At 41.7% G+C, this 22,047-nt stretch overlaps 1 protein-coding gene across 8 annotated transcripts in view; it reads right to left on the bottom strand.

Moving 5' to 3' along the window:
* The window catches only part of VIT (vitrin), a 215,577-nt gene that overhangs the window by 147,299 nt on the left and 46,231 nt on the right, over positions 1 to 22,047 (bottom strand). For all 8 annotated transcript variants that reach the window (XM_029593919.1, XM_029593921.1, XM_029593920.1 and 5 more), the window contains 2 exons: positions 16,425 to 16,581; positions 2,280 to 2,413 (listed from right to left, as the gene is read on the bottom strand). In XM_029593919.1, coding sequence (XP_029449779.1) covers positions 2,280 to 2,413; positions 16,425 to 16,581 — 291 coding nt within the window. The remainder of the gene's footprint in view (positions 1 to 2,279; positions 2,414 to 16,424; positions 16,582 to 22,047) is intronic.

Genomic DNA, 22,047 nt, shown 5'->3' with positions numbered 1-22,047 from the left:
TCTGGCCCTGGCATCTGAGGGGAATGAGAGCTGGTATTAGTGAAGCTCCAGTTGGGCCTCTGCCTCAACCAACTCCACCAGCCAATGGTGGGGTCGTTGCGCCAACCCCACCTCACTCCGTGTCCACGCCCACAACAGCCATGACCAGGACTTCCCATTGCACTACTCCTCACAAGACTCTCACCTAAGTCCTGATGGCCCTGAGAACCTGAGGGCTCAACCTAAGGGGAAAGGGGTTGGTAAATGTGAAGCCCTAGACCAGTCTCATACCAGCCTAGTCCTGCCAGCTGTCGGGGAGGACCTCAGGGCTTTCCTTAAAGGATGAGTCAACCTCCCTTTACAGGATAACTTTACAACGACCCGCATAACTTGTACATTGCCAAAGCATATAACTTAAAATGATTTTCAAAGTGAGCTTATATGCATAGGTTCACTTTGAAAATGATCTCTAAGAACATGCAGAAAGTAACCTGCATAAAGTTACTCCTGTTCTTTGCAGGGGGCATAATCTGTGCACATCAACTTACAGGCACACGTCTTAACATCAAAAGTATGCATGTAAATCCAAACTCTACCCTAGTTCCACCCTCCAGAATGCCTATCATTTGTGTGCATAAAAATATGCACAAAATCAGGTTAAGCCCACAAACTCAGGATATTTTATAACAAGACATTTACATGCATAAACCCATGTTTTATGCATGTATATGACTTTAAAAATGACTTCCTTAGGGGTCATTTTTCAAAGGGTTTAGGGCGCTAACATTTGGAGTTATGCTCTTAAATTGACTGTTTTGAAAATTTACTAGGGCTGAGTGCCCACATTTAGGCTTTTAATATGTATGTGTGTGTCTATGTATATGAGAGCATTTTCCTGTGACTGAACGTCTATATATATATGAGAAAGAAAGAGGAGAAAGTTTGTGAGCAACAACTCCTCTCTTCTCCTGCTAATCCACAACAATCTCAGGGCATCTGGAAATCAAAAGATCACAGGTATGGACAGCAAGGAATTTTTTATTCTTATTAATTTTAAGAATTGGATGGCATTTGTGTCTGCTGTTTTTAAATGTTTTATTGGTCTTTGGACATTTTGTATGAGTTTTAAATTATTGGATGTTATTCTATTCATTAGCTGTTTAGAAATATTTATTCTTTTTATTAATATGGTTTTACTTCTATTGATGATTTATGTTTTCTGATGATGTTTGATGTTTTATGAGGAACTGTAATGTTTCTGATTTTCTATTGTTACACTATCTACATTGTCTTGTTGCGGTTTCCAAAACAGTTTTTATCTGCATGTTTTTATTTCTACTTTATGGTCACTTTATCTTGCATTTGGTGAGGGTTTGTTTACATTCTGCTAGCATGTAGTTTCTGTGTAGGAATCTGTTGCAACTTGGCTTCTTCTGTTTTCCTAATAGGAATTATATTGATGTTTCAGGGCCTGGTGTAATAATTGCAGTGTTGCCTTTTAATAAGTAGGGTTCTTACTGTTTGAGTGCTGGCAATTTTTGCTGTTTTGGTATAGGAGATTTTCTTTGTTGAAATTATAATTGTTTACTCGTGGTCCTCCCCACCTCTATACTCTCCCCACACACTAATAAAAATTATGCATTTATAATAGATTTTACATGAACAAGCACATTCAAAGTACAGTCTTCTGAGGTAAAAATATTAATTACAATATGTATATTATATTTATATGCACTGTTGTGGTGCCAACCATAAAACCCTGCAAAAAAGGTCAAAAGACCCTTGGAATTGGTATTAGGCCCACACCCAATATACGTTAGGAATCTATTTAAAGTAGGTGGCTAAATAGGAGAAAGGAAATCCAGTCCATAGTGGCTAGGAAGTCTAGAATCTTGATTTTTAGAGTGACAAGAATGCTAAATATAGACAAAAGAAAGCTAAAAACCTTAAAAGAGTTGCACTTAAAAAAAAGACTTCAGACTTATCACACATGGATTTACTGCCAATGCAGTCTTATTTCGATGCATCCCAAACACAGAATTTTGCAGCAGCAAATCAGTGCTTACTGAGCTAATAGTAATTAATAATTTCCATTCAATGTACACTCCATGTTAGCTTTCATTAGCAAGAGGTCGGAGAAATTTAATGGCACATTACAGATCAGATGAATTATGTTGTTATACATTACTGTACGGTAACTTAATTTGATCTACTAATGCCTTGTAGGCAGCACACAATTCATTGTTTTACAAAATATCCTCAAGTTAATTCTCTGGGTTTTGGAAAATAGGGGATTATACCAGCAACAATGAAGGATTCTTTCCAGCGTGGCAAGGACAAGGATCGAATGCCATTCGAGAAGCTCCCTTTGTAGCCTGACTGCCCAGCAACTTTTCGGACAAGAATTTTTCCTCCAGCGTTAGTAATTGTGCCACTGCAGAAGAAAAAAAAAATCCATTTATTTGAAATGAAGCACAACACAAAAATGTGTTTAGATTACTCTAATCATAAATGAAGAAAACTCGTGTGTTAGCATGAAAGGTAATACAAATAGAAAACAAAATAATAATAAAACGTGTTGTACTGTGTTTATTCAAGTTTCAGGTATAGTGAACTGTATTTAAGAAAGGGCACACTTCTTTCTCAATTTAGATAACACTTTTTAGGATAGCATGATGGAAACACATTAATGCCCTAGTACTTTCACTGATTGTTTGTTTAATAGTTAGAGTACATTAATTATACTAATACACTAGTTCATACTTAACAATGTAGTTGTTGTTGTAGTTACTATGGAACTACACTGATCAAAACTTAACTAGATGCAGTTATACTGCAGATGCGCTGATAAATACTTGTCTAGTTACAGTGCCTATTCTGCACTTTCACAAGCGGAATAGTGTTCAAAGTGGATTATAGAAGATAACTTATACCTTAAAATATGTGTTTTTTTTATTTTCAGGATACATTTATAAATAAGGGAAACCCATGCTGACTGATCATCTCTGAAGCTGGGTCCCTGATTGAAAACATCTCTGTGTAGAGAAAGCAAAGCTGCTTACCTGTAACAGGTGTTCTCTGAAGACAGAAGAAATCACCAGTCACACTGATGAGTGATGTCACCAACACCAATGAGCTCCAGTTTTCAGCCTTGCAAATCTCCTCAATAAAGGTTGACCTTAGATGGGCTACTGACACTTTTTGGGTTCTATTTGAGTCAGGGCCAGAATATTTGTGAAAAAAACTGTATTAATATGTACCAAATAGACAACTAAGAACTAGTCAGGAGGCTTTGCTAGTAATTCCTTCCTTTTACCCTGTTTCCCCGAAAATAAGACGGTGTCTTTTATTAATTTTTGCTACCAAAGATGCACTAGGCCTTATTTACCAGCCATGCCTCACCAGTGTGCTGTCAGAGAGAGGTAGGAGTGTGCAGCATTCATGGTAGTCAGCTTGGGCTGACTCTGCTGCTTTTGAACCTCTGCACACTGCTTGGAAGGGGTCCCCCGACTGGTACTGCCACCGTCCCCAGATGTCAGTAATCTTGATGCCACTGTCACTGCTGCCACATGGCTATTGGGGAGGTGCCGATTGCTGCTACTGACACTGAAGCCCATTCTGCTGCCTCCTCTGTGTAGCCCCGTGGGCTTCCACTTTCTCCATGCTGATCTCGTACATTGTGAGATCTGCATAGAGAAAGTGCTATTCTTGCACATTCCCAAAGATTACATGTGCCAATCATTAAAAAGTAATTTTTTTTTTTTTTTACCTTTACTGGCTGATGTTAGTTTTCTAATCGGTTGGTCACAGGCTTTTTTTTTTTCCACCTTCCCTTTCTTATTTTTTTTGCCAATTCCTTTTATATTGTCCTTTTTTCTTCCGTATTTCTTTTCTCTCCATCTTCTTCCCTCAAACACAGTCAGGTTCTCATTCTCACATGCTTTTCTCTCTCTCACACACACACACAGGCTCTCACTGTCACATGCTGTCTCTCATACAATCATTCATACACACAGTCTCTCACTGGCACATGATGTCTGACGCTCACACACACAGGCTCTCTCTCACTCCCACATGCTGTCTTGCTCAAGCATAGGCTCTCACCGTCACACGCTGTCTCTCTCACACACACAGAGGCTCTCACATGCTGCCTCTGCAAACATTCAGATCCTCACTCCCACACACAATCTCTCAACTCATCTCATACACGCACGCACACACCCTCTACAGACCCTCAGCCTCTCTCTCACCTCTGGGCCTCCTCTTCGCGGGTCGCCGCAGGATGGGCTCTGCAGCAGCCCTGAACTTCTCGGACCTCTTCCTCGGCCCTGCTACCGGGCCTCTTCCTCTTCTTGGGCCGCTGCGACTTGGGATTCGCAGCAGCCCGCGGCGGCTCCTCTTCTGCACGCGCTGATGCTCCTTCTTCTTCCTGCCCACGCGGCTCCGGCAACGTTTACTTCCGGGCCGCACAGGCAGGAAGGAGGAAGAGCATCAACGCGTTTGAACGCGATCTTTTTCTTCGGGCAAGGAGGCTCAGCAGCCGCATGAGCCTCCTTGTGCCCGGGGGCATTGGCTCCCCTCGGGATACCACTGCTCGCGTCTGCCCCTAATACTTTGGAAACTTTATTTAAAAAAAAAAAAAAAAATTAAAAAAAAATGACGTGTCAGGATTGACCGGCCCACCGGGGGAAGCCCGATCCCCCGATAGGTCAATCCGCCCCTGTTTACAAGGGATGCCTTACTTTCGGGGGAGGTCTTATATTTAAGAATTCGGCAAAATCTCTACTAGGTCTTATTTTTGGGGGATGTCTTATTTTCGGGGAAACACGGTAGGTATTGAGGTGAATATGCTTGCGAGCTAAAGCATTTTCAGTCATGGCCCTAATGCTGTGGCACTTACTGCCAACTGAGATTAGGATGAAGAAAAATTATCTGACCTTTCATAAGAAGGTGAAGACCTATTTATTCTCTCGGTAAGGAGCATAATATTTGCTAGATAAATAATGATGGATCAGCAATGTGGTCAGATAATCTTGATGTATTAGCAGCGTGATGTGAAAGGTAATTAGTAACAGATTGTGGATCAACATTGCTTTTGTTTTTTTTGCATGTTATATTTTATGCTTTCATATTATGCGTGTTTCTTTTGTAAATTGTTTTGGGAAATTATATTTGAGAGTTGGGGAAATGATTAATTATAAATAATCAATGCTTCCTTCCATCAGTTTGCTTGAGATAATATCTACCACCTGTGACAGGTCTGTCACATCCTTTAGCAAAAATATCCTTCAGTTAAATTGTTCCCTCTGATCTCTTCCTTTCAGCCATCGTCTACAAGGTGGTTCTGATTGGGAAACAATTGAACTCACTACTGCTTCATATTCTGAAGGAAGAGTGAGTTGGAGATTCTAATCTGCTGGCCACAGACTGGAGAATCCCTTCTGCAGAATCTACCAGAAGTAGGGAGGTAGTGGGTGCCCTGCGAGGGGCTCTGTTCAAACAAATGGTGATGAAACCCATGAGAGAGGGAGTTACACTCGACCTAGTGCTCACTAATGGGGATAATGTCTCTAATGTCCACTGAGCACCAGTGATCATCAAACGGTGTGGTTTGATATTGCAAATAGGATACAGAGAGGTCACATGAAGACCCGAGTTTTAAATTTAAAAAATACAAACTTTGTCAAAATGGGGCCATACCTGGAAGAAGAACTAGCAGACTGGGAGAAAATGAGAGAGGTGGAACAACAGTGGACCAAACTATAAACCACGTGCGCATGTGCATGCGGTGCTCGCAAGGGGGAGGGGGGACTTTTAAAAACTCTGCGCAGCGACTCAATCTGGGCTTCCCCAGTTCCCTCCCAGTCTGCTTCTCCAGAGCAGAAGTAATTTACGCGCACTGGCCAGCTGCCGACGCACGCTTCCCCGAGACCGTGGCTAATGGCCACTGTCCTGGCCGGCCTCCACCCCACCCCCTTTTCAGAGCCTGGCAATTATTCGCGTACCGGGGTTTACGCATGTGACTAGGCCCGTTTGAAAATTTGCCCGGCGCACGTAAGGCCCGGCAATGTGTGTAAACCCCGGGATTTACGTGCACAGGGGTTTTAAAATCTACCCTTTTGCCTGATTCTTTTGATGCAACTCCAACATTGCTCTCTGCTTCCATGGCAAGGGTTAAGGGAAATTGGATTCAAACAGCATCCGAGGGCCCTGACTTTTACAGTCTAGGAAACTGATAAGCATGGGGGTAACCTGCACAATGCAGCAGATCTACTGGCATAAGCCTGCTGGGCAGAGTGGGTGGGTCATTTTCTGCTGTCCTTTCTGTTTCTGTGTTTCAGAAATTATCGCCATAGTTAGCAATATAAAAAATGTTGCCCATATAATTCCTGTTCCAATGCACCGATGTGTAGGGGAACCCCTATTTATGTCTGTCTTTTGTGAGCCTTATTTGGAGTTCTGCAGGGCCCATGCCAAAGCAAAAGAGGCAATCGGCATGGAAGCGATGTTGGAGGTGAAACCTACCCTGGAGTTGGGTGAGTGTGCCTAGTAAGGCAATGGTTTCTGGAGAGCCATCTGCCAGTACAGAGACTGAAGTGGCAGTAAGGCCCAGGATGCACCAAGGAACAATTGTCACTGGGACAGAGGTCAAGGCCCTCATCATTGGAGGTGCATGTTGTCTTGGTGAGCAATGTGCCACAAGGTTATTTTCACAGGGCCTATACTGAAGCTGAGTGGGCCTTGATATGTGCCTCAAAGTAATAAGTGCCAACAAGTTAACAATGACAATGATGGACATGCCACCAATATGATTTAGCCAAGACACCAAACAAGGTGATGCCAGTGATACGTGTGCTAGAGAATTTGGGGCTCACTGAGTATATACAACCTTGCTGTTATCTTTTTTGTAATTGACTTTATTGGGATAATGACCGATAAAAACGTATAAACCAGAAGAACCTTTACAATAGTAATACAATCTTTGAGTTATTAATGATCACCCATGTAAACAATAATCAGTATGACAGGGAATCCATGAAAAAATAACATAACTGGGCATAGCCGGGCAAAACAAATGATTACTAAACAGAACAGAGCATAAATGGCTAATGGTATGGCACAACAGAACAAATACAGCCACTGGACTGGTATCCCAGCTACTATGTAAGTAAAACCTTCGTATAATAGGTCTTCTGGCATAGCTCCAATAGAAGGATCAAATCCCAGTATAACTTTTAGTAATAACCATGAACTGTAACAACAACCCATCCCTATTGCCCTCCTTCCCTCTTCCCCCCTTGCCCTACTAGCCCTTGTCTTATACTTGTATTGTGCTTATTGTCCAACTTGGTATTGTGTCAAAGTTAGTGTATGTCCAATCCCTCCATCCTATCTGAGCTATCCCATGAGGGACAAGAACATGTGTATCTCTTAAATTACCACTAAAGAACTACTTTCAGTGTTCTTGTGTGTGCCTATCCTCATGGCCTAGGGAATTCAATTGCCTATATTGTCTCTGGATATTTTGAAAGAAATGGGTCCCAGAGATTTTTAATCTGTTTCCTTTTGCCGGACGTCCCTTGCTGGACTGTTATATAGTCAAAAGTGGCCATTTTAGTCATCTTATTGAACCAGTGCTGATACACCGCGCTTCTGCTGAGAGCCATACTGTTAGGATCGTCTGTTTAGCTTGAACAGCAGCTATATTCAGGAATTTCTGCTGAGTGGCATTGAGTCTTATCTGTGTATTAGACATTGCCCCTATTAACCATAAATTGAGGTCATCTGGAACATCATGTGCATAACAACTGGAGCAGGTAGTTTGTATTTCTAGCCAAAAGTCATGCACCTTGGGACACGGCCAGAAGCAATGAAAGTAATCCCCAACTTCCCTTTCACACTTTAAACACAAGGAGGATTGGCAAATCCTCAATTGGAAAGCTGTCTTCCTTGAATAGTAACATTGCCAAATGAATTTGAATTGCAGTTCCTGTAAATTTGAGTTTGCAGTAAGTTTAGGTATATTCTTCAAATACTCCTTGACTTTTGTGTCAGATACTTCCAAATCTGAGCAATTCCCCCATTTTTGGGCAATAACTGCTGGAAGTGAGTCAGGACTGCTTACCTGCAAAGCACGGGCAAAAAATGCACACTTCAGTTTTCCCAGATAGGGGCCCAGAAATAAGGCTTCTAGAAACCTATAATCTTCCAGTGGGTAATGGTGTAAGCCCAGAGACATAACGTAATGTTTAACTTGCATGTAAGCGTACAGATACAGGCTTGGTAACTTGTATTTGGTCTGTAGTTCCATAAAGCTAAGTTTTGCCCTAAGTATTTTAAGCCTCTACTCGCCCAACGCCTAAAAATCGGGTCAGTATTGCCCGGTATGAACTGTGGGTTGCCACAAATTGGGGTTAGAGGTGTCATGACGATTTGTAGAATCTGGAATGCACGAAGACATATCCAAGCTTTCCTGCTGGACTCTAAAATTAAAAAGTGTTGGACACTATGCGGGAGTAACGTTTGGGGTACTTGTATGAGGGCAGTAGGTGCAAACCTGTGAAAGCATGCTTGTAGGTGTGCTTGGGAGGAATGAAAGGATGTCCCTACGAACCAATCCCTGAAGTGTCTCAACATACAAATGAGGTTATACTTTTTAAAATCTGGGCGTGCTAATCCACCCCTATGCAAGGGTTCATAGAGCCAACGCAACATTATTCTGGCTTTCCAACCTTGCCATATAAAACTCCTGAAGGCCCGTTGAATCTCCAGGAGGTCTGATCTGTGGAGCCACACTGGGAGCATCTGAAACAGATATAACCACCTGGGGAGTTCATTCATTTTAAACAAGTGTATCCTTCCCATGAGAGAGAGAGAGGTAAGTGATCTCATTAAGCGGTGCCCTTAAGGTTTTTCAGCATAGGCCTTATATTGGCCCTGTAGATCATGGTGATGTCGGGAGGTATCAAGACCCCTAAATATTTCAGATGTGCAGCAGACCAACGTAGGGGAAACCCAGGACCCCAAGTGGTTTGGAAACCATGACTGTGTTAAAGTCTCCTCCTATTAGAAGCCAACCCTTTGTGTGTTTCAGTATCTGACTGGATAACTGATGAAAAAAGGTGGGGGATACACAGTTAGGGCCATATACATTACAAAGAGTAATATCCTTACCATTTAGTCTACCAGTAATAAGAGAATATCTACCTTCTGGGTCATCAATCTCAGAATGCAATTGGAAATTTAAAGCTTTAAGGAAAAGAGTCCCCATTCCTGCCTTTTTACCCTTAGCCGGGGAATAATATAATTGCCCCACCCAATTTTGAAATAGTTTTTGCTTTCAGCCGCAGTCAGGTGAGTCTCTTGCAAGCATGCTACATCAATTTTATTCCTGCATAAGTTTTGGAGTACTTTTGCCATTTTAATGGGGTTGCCAAGCCCATTTACATTTAAACTTGCTAGTCTTAATGTAGAGGGTGCCATGAACTAACCATAATAAAAAAACAAAGGGTATTACATGGTGATTCATTATAGTCAGCCCAAGAGCCCCCCAGCCTAGACTCTCGAGCCATTGTCGTATCCTGTACCCTCCGGCTACTGATAAAACAGGAGGGGGCATTAAGACAATCACGTTATTCTTTGTTCCTGATACCAACCATAGAGCTAGATTATTCATTCCCCTCCCCCCTCCCTTTCCCTCACTACTCATGATTTATGTCCTTCCTGTAAAGACAAGGAAGGGTAAAGATCACTAAAGACATGTCTGGGCACCATCCTCCCCAACTGTTGAAAAGTGTTTGTAAGTCAATTTGGCTCTTAATACCATAAAAAAAAAAAAAGGAGTGAGCCTTGAAGCCAGCTGGATCTCCCTTTCCGGGAAGGCCCCCTGGGTTACTCAAGTCTTGCAGTTGTGCTGATAATAATAGTCCGGGGTATATTCTCCCGCTGGTAGGACTCTTAGTCTTACCATCAGCTTAAGAAGATCCAAAGTTCTTTTTCCTTCTTGCACTATTGGTGCAAGCTCTGGAAAACTGATTGACTCAAGTGATGTCCCTGCTTGGTTCTTTGACACAGCTACGCATTGCAATAGGGAAAACTGCATGACGACATCATTGAACTTTATAACCCGGAGCATCATCTGATAGACATGTGAAAGCTGTAACCGCTACAAACATAAAAGAGCTTGGCTAAGAAACTGAGCCGAAGTTTCAACCAATAAAATACCCTGGTGTATAAAATCTTAAGTCCAAACAGAGAAAAAAACCTCTGCCCATATAGACCTCCTGATCAACTGTAATGTTTAGACAAAGAGGAGGTTAAACAAAAAAAAAATGGATGCCGATTTATATCCATCATACATGCACATACTCAGTCTCCTGTAATACCATCTGCGAAGGATTTCGCCTCAGAGAAAGTTTTAAAGAGATGAGCCGACCCTCCGTGCCATATTTTTAAATTGGCAGGGTATTGTAACTGAAATTTAATATTCCTCCGGTAGAGGTCTATGCAGAATGGGCTAAACATTTTCCGCTTCTGAGATAATTGGGCGGAGAAATTTTGAAAAATACGCACTGGGGCCGTTTGGTATGTGAGATCTTTTTTCGATCGAGACGCTTGCATGATTTGTTGCTTGTTGGCCCAGTTTAATATTCGGGCGATTAGTAGATGGGGTCTCGTGCCGTTCTCCTGCTGTCTGCCTAATCTATGCGCTCTTTCGATGCGAAGCTTCCCTTCCATATCAGAAAGGGACAGTGCCTGCTACATCCATTTTTCCAGAAAGGGAGCTAAATTAAGCTCTTGAATTGATTCTGGCAGTCCGGTTATTTGTATGTTATTGCGTCTCTCTTGGTTTTCGAGGTCGTCGAGCTTGTCTGCGGTTTCCTGAGCAGACTTCTCTAGTACCAAGACTTTCTGCGTTAGAGAGATAATTTCTTCCTCCAACTGACCAATGCGGATCTCCACTTGCTCCTGTCTCGGGGGGAAATCTGTTATGGTTTGTTTAAGTTCCTGGAATTGTGCCACCAAATCTGTGAAGCGAGAATCTAAAGCACTTACTACTGCCGCAGAAACTTGGGCAATGAGATCACTTGTTGGTTCTTTCAGCGGTGAGCCCGGCATATCACTCGTAGTAGGAGAAGGTATATTATGGCCGGCTGCCAGCACCATTTTGTCTGGAACCTCCTTGAGTTTCTCCTTCTCCTTTTTACCCCCTCTCAGAGCCATAGCTGCTTGCAATTTTAGTACATATTTGTCTATAGACATACCTCTTCTGTGGTTCGGTTTCAGTGTTTCCTTTTGTCTGTGGAGGGTTAATTGTCGGATATTTAAGAGGATGGAGCCTGGAGCCAAACAAGCCCATGTCTGTTCAGCTACACCACATCACGTGACCTCACCTTGCTGTTGTTTACCATATCTTAGCAAGGCTCGGGATATAAAGTCTAAGGGAAGACCGCCCAAGGAGGACTCCGCTCATCCTGGAGAGTGAATGTGGGAATGAACAGGATATCAGTGAGGTATTTTGCTGGGACTCTTTGTTGGACATTTGGAATGGGACTCTGGATCTTGCCCAGTCACTGGGATGGGAAGATGTCCCTGACTAAGATTAGAAAAACAGAGTGACTCATTTGACAGTAAATGTGACTGATCTGGCAGTATCAGTCAATCCAACTTGGTTCGTAGAGATAGTGGAAAGAGATTAGGAACTGAGAACCAGCAACCCATGCTGGTCTCTGGAGTAATTCTCCAGCTACTCAAAAGCGGTTTGAGCATGAGGACAGATGGAGGCTGAGGGTTATGGCAATGACTCTGGAGATGTGGACAAGATGCTGAAGACTTGGACATGATGAAAGCTCAGGACTTGGAACAAGACAAAGGCTCAGGACTTGGAACAAGACAAAGGCTCAGGACTTGGAAACATGAAGAAGGCTCTGAGAGATACCAGCATCACTGCATGCCCTACACAACCCCAGGGCTGGCCATGGACCACACCAATAGCAGCACAGGCAATGGATTCAAAGACTTGGAACAAGGCGGAAGCTAGGATGAGACCCCTGAAGACCAGGGAGAGGACTCAGTAACTCGGATTCAGACTCAGACTCAGAATTTGGACTCAAGAACTCAGACTCAGGAACCAGGAAGGACTTCCGGAAACTTGAAACAGCAGCGAAGACTCTGAAGGCTCTAGACAGAATGAAGGACAAGGCAAGGACTTGGATTCAGGAAAAGATGGAGAGACCACAGGAATCAGGAGACCAGGAACATGAAACAGGAAACATGGAGGACTTTGAAAGTGTTAGCAGACCTTTGTGAAGGCAAGGAAGAACTGACTGAAGAGCGCTTTTATAGGGCTGCAGAAAAGACATCATTAGGAAGGGCTGTGGGGCTTTTCCTGCCAAGGTCCCTTTAAAGTTTAAGCAGAGGTGTGCTTGTCTAAGAGAGCACCAGCAGGAGCGAAAGCTGGTGGCAGTCTGGCAGTGTCGGCAGCATCTCCACCGCATGGAACAGGTGGTATCGGCTCAGGACCACACAGAAAGGCAGAAGTGGCATTTCCAGGCCATGCAGGAGCAAGGTGGCCCAGCAAAGTCGGTGGTGCACAGGCTGCAAAGAAGATGGCAGCAGTGGTGGCTCCCAGCTGCAAGGCAGATTGGCGGCATCTTTCTAGCTGCATAGCTCACAGAGTCAAGGCCAGCATTGGTGAGTGAGGCCACTCGCGGAGCCCTCCCACAGGTGGTATCACAGCAGAATATGGATGAAATAAATCATAACAAATTTGAAGCAGCACAGTGTTAATGAGCATGTTATAAAAGCGGTTGTTCGCCGAGCAGCAACGTTTGAGTGGATGTAAAACTTTCATTAACAATAAAGGCTGTATTTCACATGTTGCCCCTGTTCAAGTCTTGAAATAGCTAGTGCCATGTTGTTAACCCTCCGAGGAAGCCATTGCTATGTGGTGAAACGGGGGCCTCAAGCTGGGGTATTGAGTTTGCCAACACTGTGCTGCTTTTGTACCAACATATATTTTCTACATGAGAAACAATTTTAAATGATCATGAAAAGGGGTTTTGACATGCTCATTACCATTGCACTGCTTCACAAGTGACAGAAGTAATTGTTATGATTTATTTCATCCATAGTGTTTCTAAGACTATAATTAGATTTTGAAGTATCTTAGGCAGACAACACAATGCTATTTTCAGTGGGATTTTTTTGCCAGTAGTGATTAAAATCCCTTGAGGCCTGCTGGCACATGTGTGACAGACCTTCAAGTTCGATTCCTGCCTGCTCAGTAGGTCATGAACTGGCTTTTTCTGTTTTTACCCCTTTGAATTTAATATAATTATAAAAAACATAGAGTGCAATTATTAAATATTATTTTTCACATTTATTATTCACCATAGTAGTGTTTTATTTGGTTGTGGTATGTTTATTTATTTATATTATATATTATATGTTATATTATTTTGTATACTGACATTCTGTGATCAGTCATACCGGTTCACAATTACAAAAATAAATAGAATATAAAATAAGTAAAATCTATAACAAAATTCATATGCAATGTACAAAGAAATCTAAAATTAAAATAAAGCATACCATAAAAATTAAAAGTTAAACTGAAATATCAGAACAATATTAAAAAAATGGCTAACTTGTCTGGCTAAAGTTAGCTGGATAAGTTATCCAGGATACTCAGTGGGATAAATGTTCTGTTGAATATCCTTCATTAAATTTATCCAAATAACTTTTTAGCTGGATAACTTTAAACCTAATTGGCTATATTGAAAAGAAAATAGCTAGCTAAGTGGCCATATACTTAAAAAAAATAAAATAAAAGTCCTGGGCAGGCCTGTGGCCCAAATCCCTGACCCCCAGCTAAAATGTTATAAATTTGCCTAGTTGGGTGAAGCCTCCCCTTCCCCCAAGCCCTCTAAGTATAATTTAAAAATAAAAGTCTGAGAGGTCCGCAATGGCTGCCCTCCTCCCCATCCCCTCTCCAATTAGGCAAAATGTTCAAAATGCAAATGCATTAACCCCCCTCCTCTCCCTCCTTTCCTGCATGCCAACTCTAACCCTCCCACCCACTTGATAACTAAGGAGAGACTGATCTGGCTCAGTGGTTATGGTTTGGGGGAGTTGGAGGAGAGGGCTCAGCCTGGCAGAGAAGCTTTTTAACATTTTGGCTGGGGGTCAAGGAATTAGGCCATAGGCCCGCAAGGGACATTTTTTTTTTTAAGTGTATGACCACTTCTTTTGAACATAGGTGGTTAAGCTTAAATGTATCTGGTCCCATGCGGACAGATAACTTTAAGACTGTTCTGAGAATGTTCTAAAGTTGTCTGGCTCACTTATCCGGACACAGTTGGAGATGGGCTAAGTTAGAAGGATAATGTTACCCCACCCTAGAATGCTTCTTGGAATAGCTCTTTTTTTTTTTTTTTTTTTAAGTCCAGCTAAATTTTAATTTGATAATGTTCTCCGGCTCTGGATAAGTGCCTCCAATATTCACAAGTTACCCAGCTAAATGCCTTTGAATATGGTCAGTATTCAAATATATATATATGACCTGAACTGCAACCACTGGTAAAGATATGTTAACGTAATGCAAATGTTCTTTACCCGCAGAGTGCAGGAAATAACAGGTTACAATCAGTTATGTCCAGCATTAGATAGCACATTATTAAAGGCAGGTGAAATTGAACCACCGAGCTGAGAAATCAGCATAGAAAGTACAACAAGCAAGTCAGGAAATACAGTGTGTTTTTCACCATATAAAGTTACTGCAAACACATCACGTTGTCATTGCAGGAAGGGCTGTGCTAAGATTATTTCCCCTGAATAAGCCTATGATGGCAAAACAGAGGCCATTGTAGGGATAAAGAAAAGTATTGGACTCTATACAATGTAAACCCACTAAGGATTTACAAAGTATCCTTTTTTTGAATTGTGCTCGAAATGAATTTTTTTCATTGTTATATACCAAGTATCCTTTACTTGTATCCTTTTCATTGAAAGTGCTTTACATATGCTTTATTGTTGGTTTCAATATATGTAACAAATCTAGCAGGTTTATTGCACAATTGCTCTATATGAAGTGCATTGCATAAATAATATTTTAGGATTGCTTTTATATTTAGAGTGAATGGGTAATGATTAATTAGGGTATGGTGTATGTTTAGTTCATGAGTATGGATTTTTATTCTCTGGTAGCCTTTTAGTATTGGAATGGAATGGTATGAGAGATATATTGTGTAATAAAGTTTGTAATACCATAAATTCATATTGATCAACACAATAGTGATGTTACTTTCCTAACTACAGGGTTTATTTGTGTATGTTCTACTAAGTACCCACACAATACTAAATAATTGTAAAAGCCAATTTGTGTATTATAATTATAAGACTGTTACACAACAAATACAGGATTGCGTTAAAGCTGGTCTGTTACTAGTAAGGCATGTATCTCCACAGAGAGACACTGCAATCCTGCTAAAGGAGGTGTAGTGCTATTCAGACACTCCCCAATGGGAGGTGCCTGAAGGGTTTGTGAATTGAATATAGTTGAAGAACCCAGAAATTTCTCTCTCTTCCTGGCTGTCTTTGGAGGTGGATTTTGGGGCTCAAGGTTAGAGTCCCTGACTCTCCTGAGAAGGAGTGAGTACTTGAAACAGCTGAGAGGGGCTTCTAAGCAGGAGTCCTGCTAAGAGCCAGTGGAGGGAAACCTATCCCAGGTTTCTTGCTCTTTTAGCAGTCATCCAAATCTATTTTCTTGGTGAAGGCATGGATAGACATCGGTAAGATAAAGCTCCAGAGAGTGAGTATCTGCAGCTGAAGAGGTTTGGCACGCAGAAGAGTGGCAGTAGAGACTTCTACCAGTGTGAATGTGACACCATCAGCATTCTTTGGTTTGCCAGAGGACAGATTCAGTTTGGACTCTTGGCTATCCTTTTGCAATTCTTTATTTATTATTGGCAAGTTAAAACAAAAGTCTGCTTCCTCCAGCAATCCAAGAAAGAGATAATCAGCAGTTTACACTCAAGTCATTTAGCAAAGTGCTACATTGGGCAACTCACGGGATGGTCCTGTTCCCTGCACAGCAGAAAGGGAGGGGCTGGATTAACAAGTGTTTCGCTCTTATTCTGCTGTGTCCAAACTAGCTTTACCCACCGTCCCTTCTTCTTCCCCGCACACTGCCTGGAGTGGAGGAACTGGAGCAGGAATCAGATAAACTGTTCTCGTTGCCTGAGATTTGGGGCATTGGATAATAGAGTAGTGTACTCATGTCTGAAGCCCCTGATGCTGCCCCTGAGGACGCCCCCAAAACTTGGGCACTCTAAACGATCGTCTAGTATGCTTAATGGAAGAGCCAACCCTGCCAACTCATGAGTCCTTTCATAATCTGAGGAATTTATCTAAATTTGTGGGAAAAAAAACCCATTTCTACAAACCTGTGAATGGCAGCACTGCACACGCTGGAAAAGGATGCATAAATGTCTGTGCCGTAGACACGATGCTTGCCTTCCTGACATCCAGCTGGGCATTTAGCAATGAATTCTGGATTCATTATCTTTCCAGCTTTATCATCGCAATCAATATGAGGTACATCTGTGAAAATAAAAATCAATATATGTAGGTGGTATGTCTTATCTGTAACTTTCATTGTACAAAACCCAGAATGTAGATAAGGCAGAAAGTATATCATATACTGTACTCTATTTGATGTTTGTTGGCCCTTTTCAGGGATTAAAATCAGTGAGGTTCATATTTACTAGTAAGCTGCTGAATATTCTCATCTAAAGTTCTCGAGCTTCATATAGCTGGATAACTTCAAATCCTAACCGGTTGGGGTGCTGTTGAGCGCTGTTGGCGACGGATGCGCTTTCATAGGGTTCCATCCACATCCAGGGGTTTTTCTCTTCATTTACCTGCCTAACAGATGCTTTGATTTTTTTGAAATAAAAGGGACATAGATGTGACAGTGGCTTTGCAACCTGCACTAAATGTTTCTCATGTTGCAGCTGTGTTTGGCGTTTTTACCTACTTAAATTCTCCCCATCTTTTGGCCATCCCCTTTATTTTGGGTTGGGTCTTGCTATTTCTGTAGTGGGTGAGCGTGCTCAATGCAAGCTCGAGCAGGGAGGCTCGGAGGAGAAGCTCTCTAATAGAGACCTTTTTTTTTTTTTTTGAGGAGTAGTTGGGAAGTGAGGTGGAGTTCCTGGTAGGCCTTACAGCTCACTTAAGAGATTTTAGAATTGTGAGTGTTTTTGGAGAACCTGAGACATTTCTGGATTTTTGACAATTCCTGACAGTGAGCCACTACCCCTAGCTGGAAGGGCTGGATTTTCCAGTGCTTTTCCCTGTGACCAATTAACACTGGGACAAAGATTGCCAGTTTGGAAGAAATTATTTTTGTATCCAGTTTGATCAACGAGTCGTCTCTCTCTCACCCCCCCCCCCCCCCAATATTTATCCCTTGCTTATGATTGTGAAATTTTCCCACCATTCAAGGGGAGGACATTGGAAATTGATTCAGATCAGAGAAGAGTTAAGAAAAGGAGCCCTTTAGACAAAGAAACTGCATATTGTTTCTTATTTTGTGCTCCTCTTATGGACCTGTCCCCATCTCAAGAATTTGTGGTCTAATTATTAGGAGTTTGTTTCCTTTAAAATATTAATCTTATATTTTTTCTGTGCAAAGATATTATGCTTTATAATTGTTAAAATTAATAATAATAATAATAATAATAATAATAATAATTAAAAAAAAGACAAATAAACTGCAGCCCTAGGAGGAGGAGTTCTTTTTTGGACTAATGATCTTTTCCCTTTTGGCCTGGATTTTGTTTACTAAGTTGAAGTAAACCTATTTTTGTTGAGCACCACTACTAGACTGTGGCTGCATTTTTCCTGGTGGCCTCAACTCATTGAGAGCCTTCCTTATGCAAGTGCCATTTGAAATGAGATTTGAAGAATGATTGTTAGTATTTTTGAATCCAAAAAAGTTGTCCTAAAGTTGGCCAGCTACAGTTAGTTGGCTAACTTTAAGATAGCTGGCTATATTCAATGGTATGGTTGCACCACTAAATATACCTGCAAAGTTAGTTGGATAAGTTTATTCGGCTAACTTTTCTATCCAGGCTGTGTCCGAATATGGACCTCCATGTTTCTAATTTGGAAGATTGGGAAACCGCAGAAAATTCATTGAGCTCCGAAAGCATGTAAAAATGTTGCAGGATAAAGTAATTGACCTGGAAGATAGGTCCTGCAGATCAAATGTGTGAGTACTTGGTGTACCATAGGAAATGGAGGAGAGTGGTGCTATCTTTTTTTTTTTTTTTTGGACTGGATGTTTGCTGACTTCTTTACCCTGGATGCTAGTGATCTGAGACTAACCATTGATCAAGGGCATTACTCTCTGGGATAGCGGCGTCTCATTAATAACAATCTTCACCTTTCTTAATCAAATCTCACCACTTTAAAGCTAAGGAGTGGGTTTTACAAAAGGCAAAAGAAAACGAGCTTGCTTCAGTTCTAAGGTCACCATATGGCAGTATCCTGACTATATAGTTTTGGGCTGCATAATAAATGAGCAGCCTTTGCGGAAGTTGAGAAAATACTTCAGAGTAAACGACTGAGTTTTTGGCTGTTGTATCGGGCAAGGCTGTTTATACTTGTGGAGGTGGTTTGGAAGAGATTTAACTCTCCAGAAAAGAACACTAACGTTTATCACATTGCTTCCACAAAATGGCACCTCCAGTAAACCATGAAGCAGTGAATCACCTTTGAGTTCAGCTAAGAGTGCAGCGAGTGCAGATCGCAGAGACTTAGATCGGAGAAAGAGGGGTAATGGAAGCGTGAATACCAGAAAGGAGGGAGAAGATGATTGCTCTGCCCTGAAGGATGTTTGGGAGTGGCCTGGGATGGTTCGATCACCACAGCACTATATGCAAGCAGCGGGAAGGGCACTGTCTGGAGTTTAAAGCCCTGGGGAGGCAGAAGTTCTGATGACCCTTCAGAATGGCTGGGAGATGATAGTGGGAACTGAACTGAGGTTTATGTTTTCGTTGTGCATCAAACTTTTCATTCTTTCATTTTTGCATCAGGATGCTTGATGTATTGAGTCTAGGCATTAGTGTCTAGTGAAGAAGTCAAGCCTAGGCAGAACAATCATGCTAAGGAGTTTTTACATCAGCCTTAAATACGTCGGTTTTAAGATGGTGGGTCCTCTAGTATGCCGCACACCAGATAATCTGTTCTCCAACTCTGGACATGTATGCTTACACTACTAAAACCGTTTAACCTGAATGTCGGCGTTTTTGTGCTAAATATGTTCTTTGTTCCATCTTTTAGTGTTTAAAGCCCCTGAAGAAGAAGCCTTCGAAACACCAGCGGTGTCGGGCGTTTGGCTGAGCAGAGCTGACGAGCTCTTTGCTCTAGTCCGTTTTTTTGGAAAGGTAAGTTTTCTATTCCATTGATGTCTTCTTACTAAGTTGGAGCTGATGTTGTAAACCGTTAATGAGGTTAAAATTCTAAACAAAATTGTCCTTTGAAAAAAACCTTTCAAAAAATGTTTTTCTCTGTTTAAGAGTGGCATACCTCAACGTGAAATGAAAAGGGTTACCCCATGATTAATTCAAGTGCGCAGGCACATTTGCAACAAGTGCATAAGAGTTAAAATGCTCTTCCAGCGTAAATGTACAACAGCTCATGTATGAGGGTGTACCTTATTCAATAATTCACGTTGAATATATGTGATTTTTTTTCATGATTTGTTCATATAAAAGGAAGCAAAGAGGGTCTAAGATGCAGAAGTTAGAAGCGGAAATTAAGAAGTTGGAAAGAGAACATGTGAGAAATGAGGAATACAGATTGTTTTAAGGAATTGTGTAGAGACAGAGGTCAGTTGAATATTCCTTTGCAGGAATGGATTGATAAGCTTATGAAAATGACTAAAATGGGTATTTTGTTTTGAGAAAGGAAGGGTAGCTAAACAACTGAGGGGGAATGCAGTTTGAAAATTGGTTAGAAAGATTAGACTGGGATAGCAATGGGAATCTTGTTAAGAAGCTTTGCTTAGTGTGGGTAGGAGCGTTCTGTTGGGTAAATGGAAGAACAAGAACCCATCTGTGCTACAGGAATGGAAAGTGGGAATGGGTGATATGATGGAAATGGAAGTTTTGATGGAGAAAATCCAGGGGAAAATCTGAAAAGGTTAAAAACTTGTGGGCCCCAGTTTTGCGATTTCTCCATAGATCTGTGTAAATTACTGGTATGATCTTGGAGGTAACCATGGCTTCACCCTTTGTATATTTCTCATGTTTAAGGCACTGTGGGTGGAGTGGATGGGGGAGTGAGATTATCATTTTGGATGTTGATTTGCACCAGTCATAATGTGTGATAGCTGTATTGCTAGTAAAATAATAAAAATGTTAGTTAAAAAAATATTCTAACCAGTTAAGTTTGAATATAACCAATTCGATTTTTAATGTATGCAGCCTTGTTTAGCCAGACAACCTACCGTTTAACTGGATATCATCAAAGGTATCTGGGTAAGGGGCACTGTCAAAATTATATTTAAGGGCCTTTTTGGGCCTGTGGCCCAATTCCTGCACCCCCCTCCCTAAGATCTCAAACATGGCCTGCCGGGCTGTGCGTCCCCCAATCCCCCAAACCCCTCCGATGTTTATAAAAAAAAAAAAAAAAAAAAGTAAAATACTCAGGTCAGCATCCCATCCACCTGTCTGAGCAGTGCTGAAAGTGACAGATGTGAACAAGTGAGGGTTAGCTTAACCAGCATTTCTCTTGTCAAAACTGCACTGGAAATGCATGGGAGTAGGTAGGCAAATATCTCGCCCCTAGCCTGAGTATTTCTTGTTCTAGAGGGAGAGGCGTTGGGCTGGGGCGGTCAGGGCTACATTGGTTATGGGTGGCAGGGAGAAGGAGAGAGGCTCAGTATTTACATTTAAAAAAACAAACAGGATGAGGGGTGGCTCAGAGATGCCAACCTAACCATTTTATTTTTTTTAAACATGGGAGGGGTTTGAGAGTGGGGGGGGGGGGGGTGTATGCAGCCCAGTACGGTCATGCATGAGATCTTGGGAACAGGGATAGGAATTGGGCTGCAGGCCTGAAAGGCAATTAATTGACAGCACCACCTAGCCAGATACCTTTGAAGGTATCTGATTAAGTGGCAGGTTATCCAGCCACACAAGGGCGCACTAACGGGAGTCAGTGCACGCTAACTCTCCCCGTTAGTGTGCACTAACAAAAACTAACAAAAAGTAACAAAATCTAACGGTTTTTGTTAGTGCGCACTAATGGGAGTTAGCGTGCACTAACTAAAAATTGATTTTTTGCGAAAAAACCCGACATTTTCCATGGCAGCCAAAAAACGAAGAATGACACAAACACAAAAAATGATGCACATCTTTAGTGGTTACAACTGAAAACTTAGTTACTGAATAACTTGGGCCCATCCCAAAATGCCTTTTTTTTTTAATCTGGCTAAATTATAGCCGGATAATGACTTATCCGGTTATAATTTAGCTGGATAAGTGGCCCGATATTTTAAAAGTTGCCATTTAGATAGATACCTTTGGAGTTATCTGGCTAAACAGCTTTGAATATGACCTCAGTGAGTTCCTGGCTTTCACTGTTGTCAGATTTGGTCTTACTGTATTTTTCTGATACAGCTGAGCTTATCCAATCCTGTGATATGCTGTCCTGTAAACTGAACAAATATTAAGAGTCTCTCTCAGTGCATCCCATAAGGCCATATGGCACGCTTGGAATAACACACCTGGTCTTACCACATAGACATAGAGGCACCATTTAAAGAAATGTCTAGGTTGGGAAGCGATAACTAAAACATGGGTAGCACTTTCAGGACAAGAGTCACAGCAAAATGTAATATAAAATTTATAAATCCAAATGCAGGTTAAAATCTGTAAACACAAATGCTCTGCTTACAGGCAATGAGAAGGAGCTTGTGCACATTCTGCCTGAAGTGAAAAGCTACAAAAACTGTTATTCCCCACTGATTTTCCACAGACACACAATTACAGGCAAGCC

This window comes from Rhinatrema bivittatum, chromosome 3 (genome assembly GCF_901001135.1).
Source record: "Rhinatrema bivittatum chromosome 3, aRhiBiv1.1, whole genome shotgun sequence".
Taxonomy (NCBI): Eukaryota; Metazoa; Chordata; class Amphibia; order Gymnophiona; family Rhinatrematidae; genus Rhinatrema; species Rhinatrema bivittatum.
Note: the sequence above shows the minus strand (reverse complement) of the source record. Positions and strands in the feature narration are given on the sequence as shown.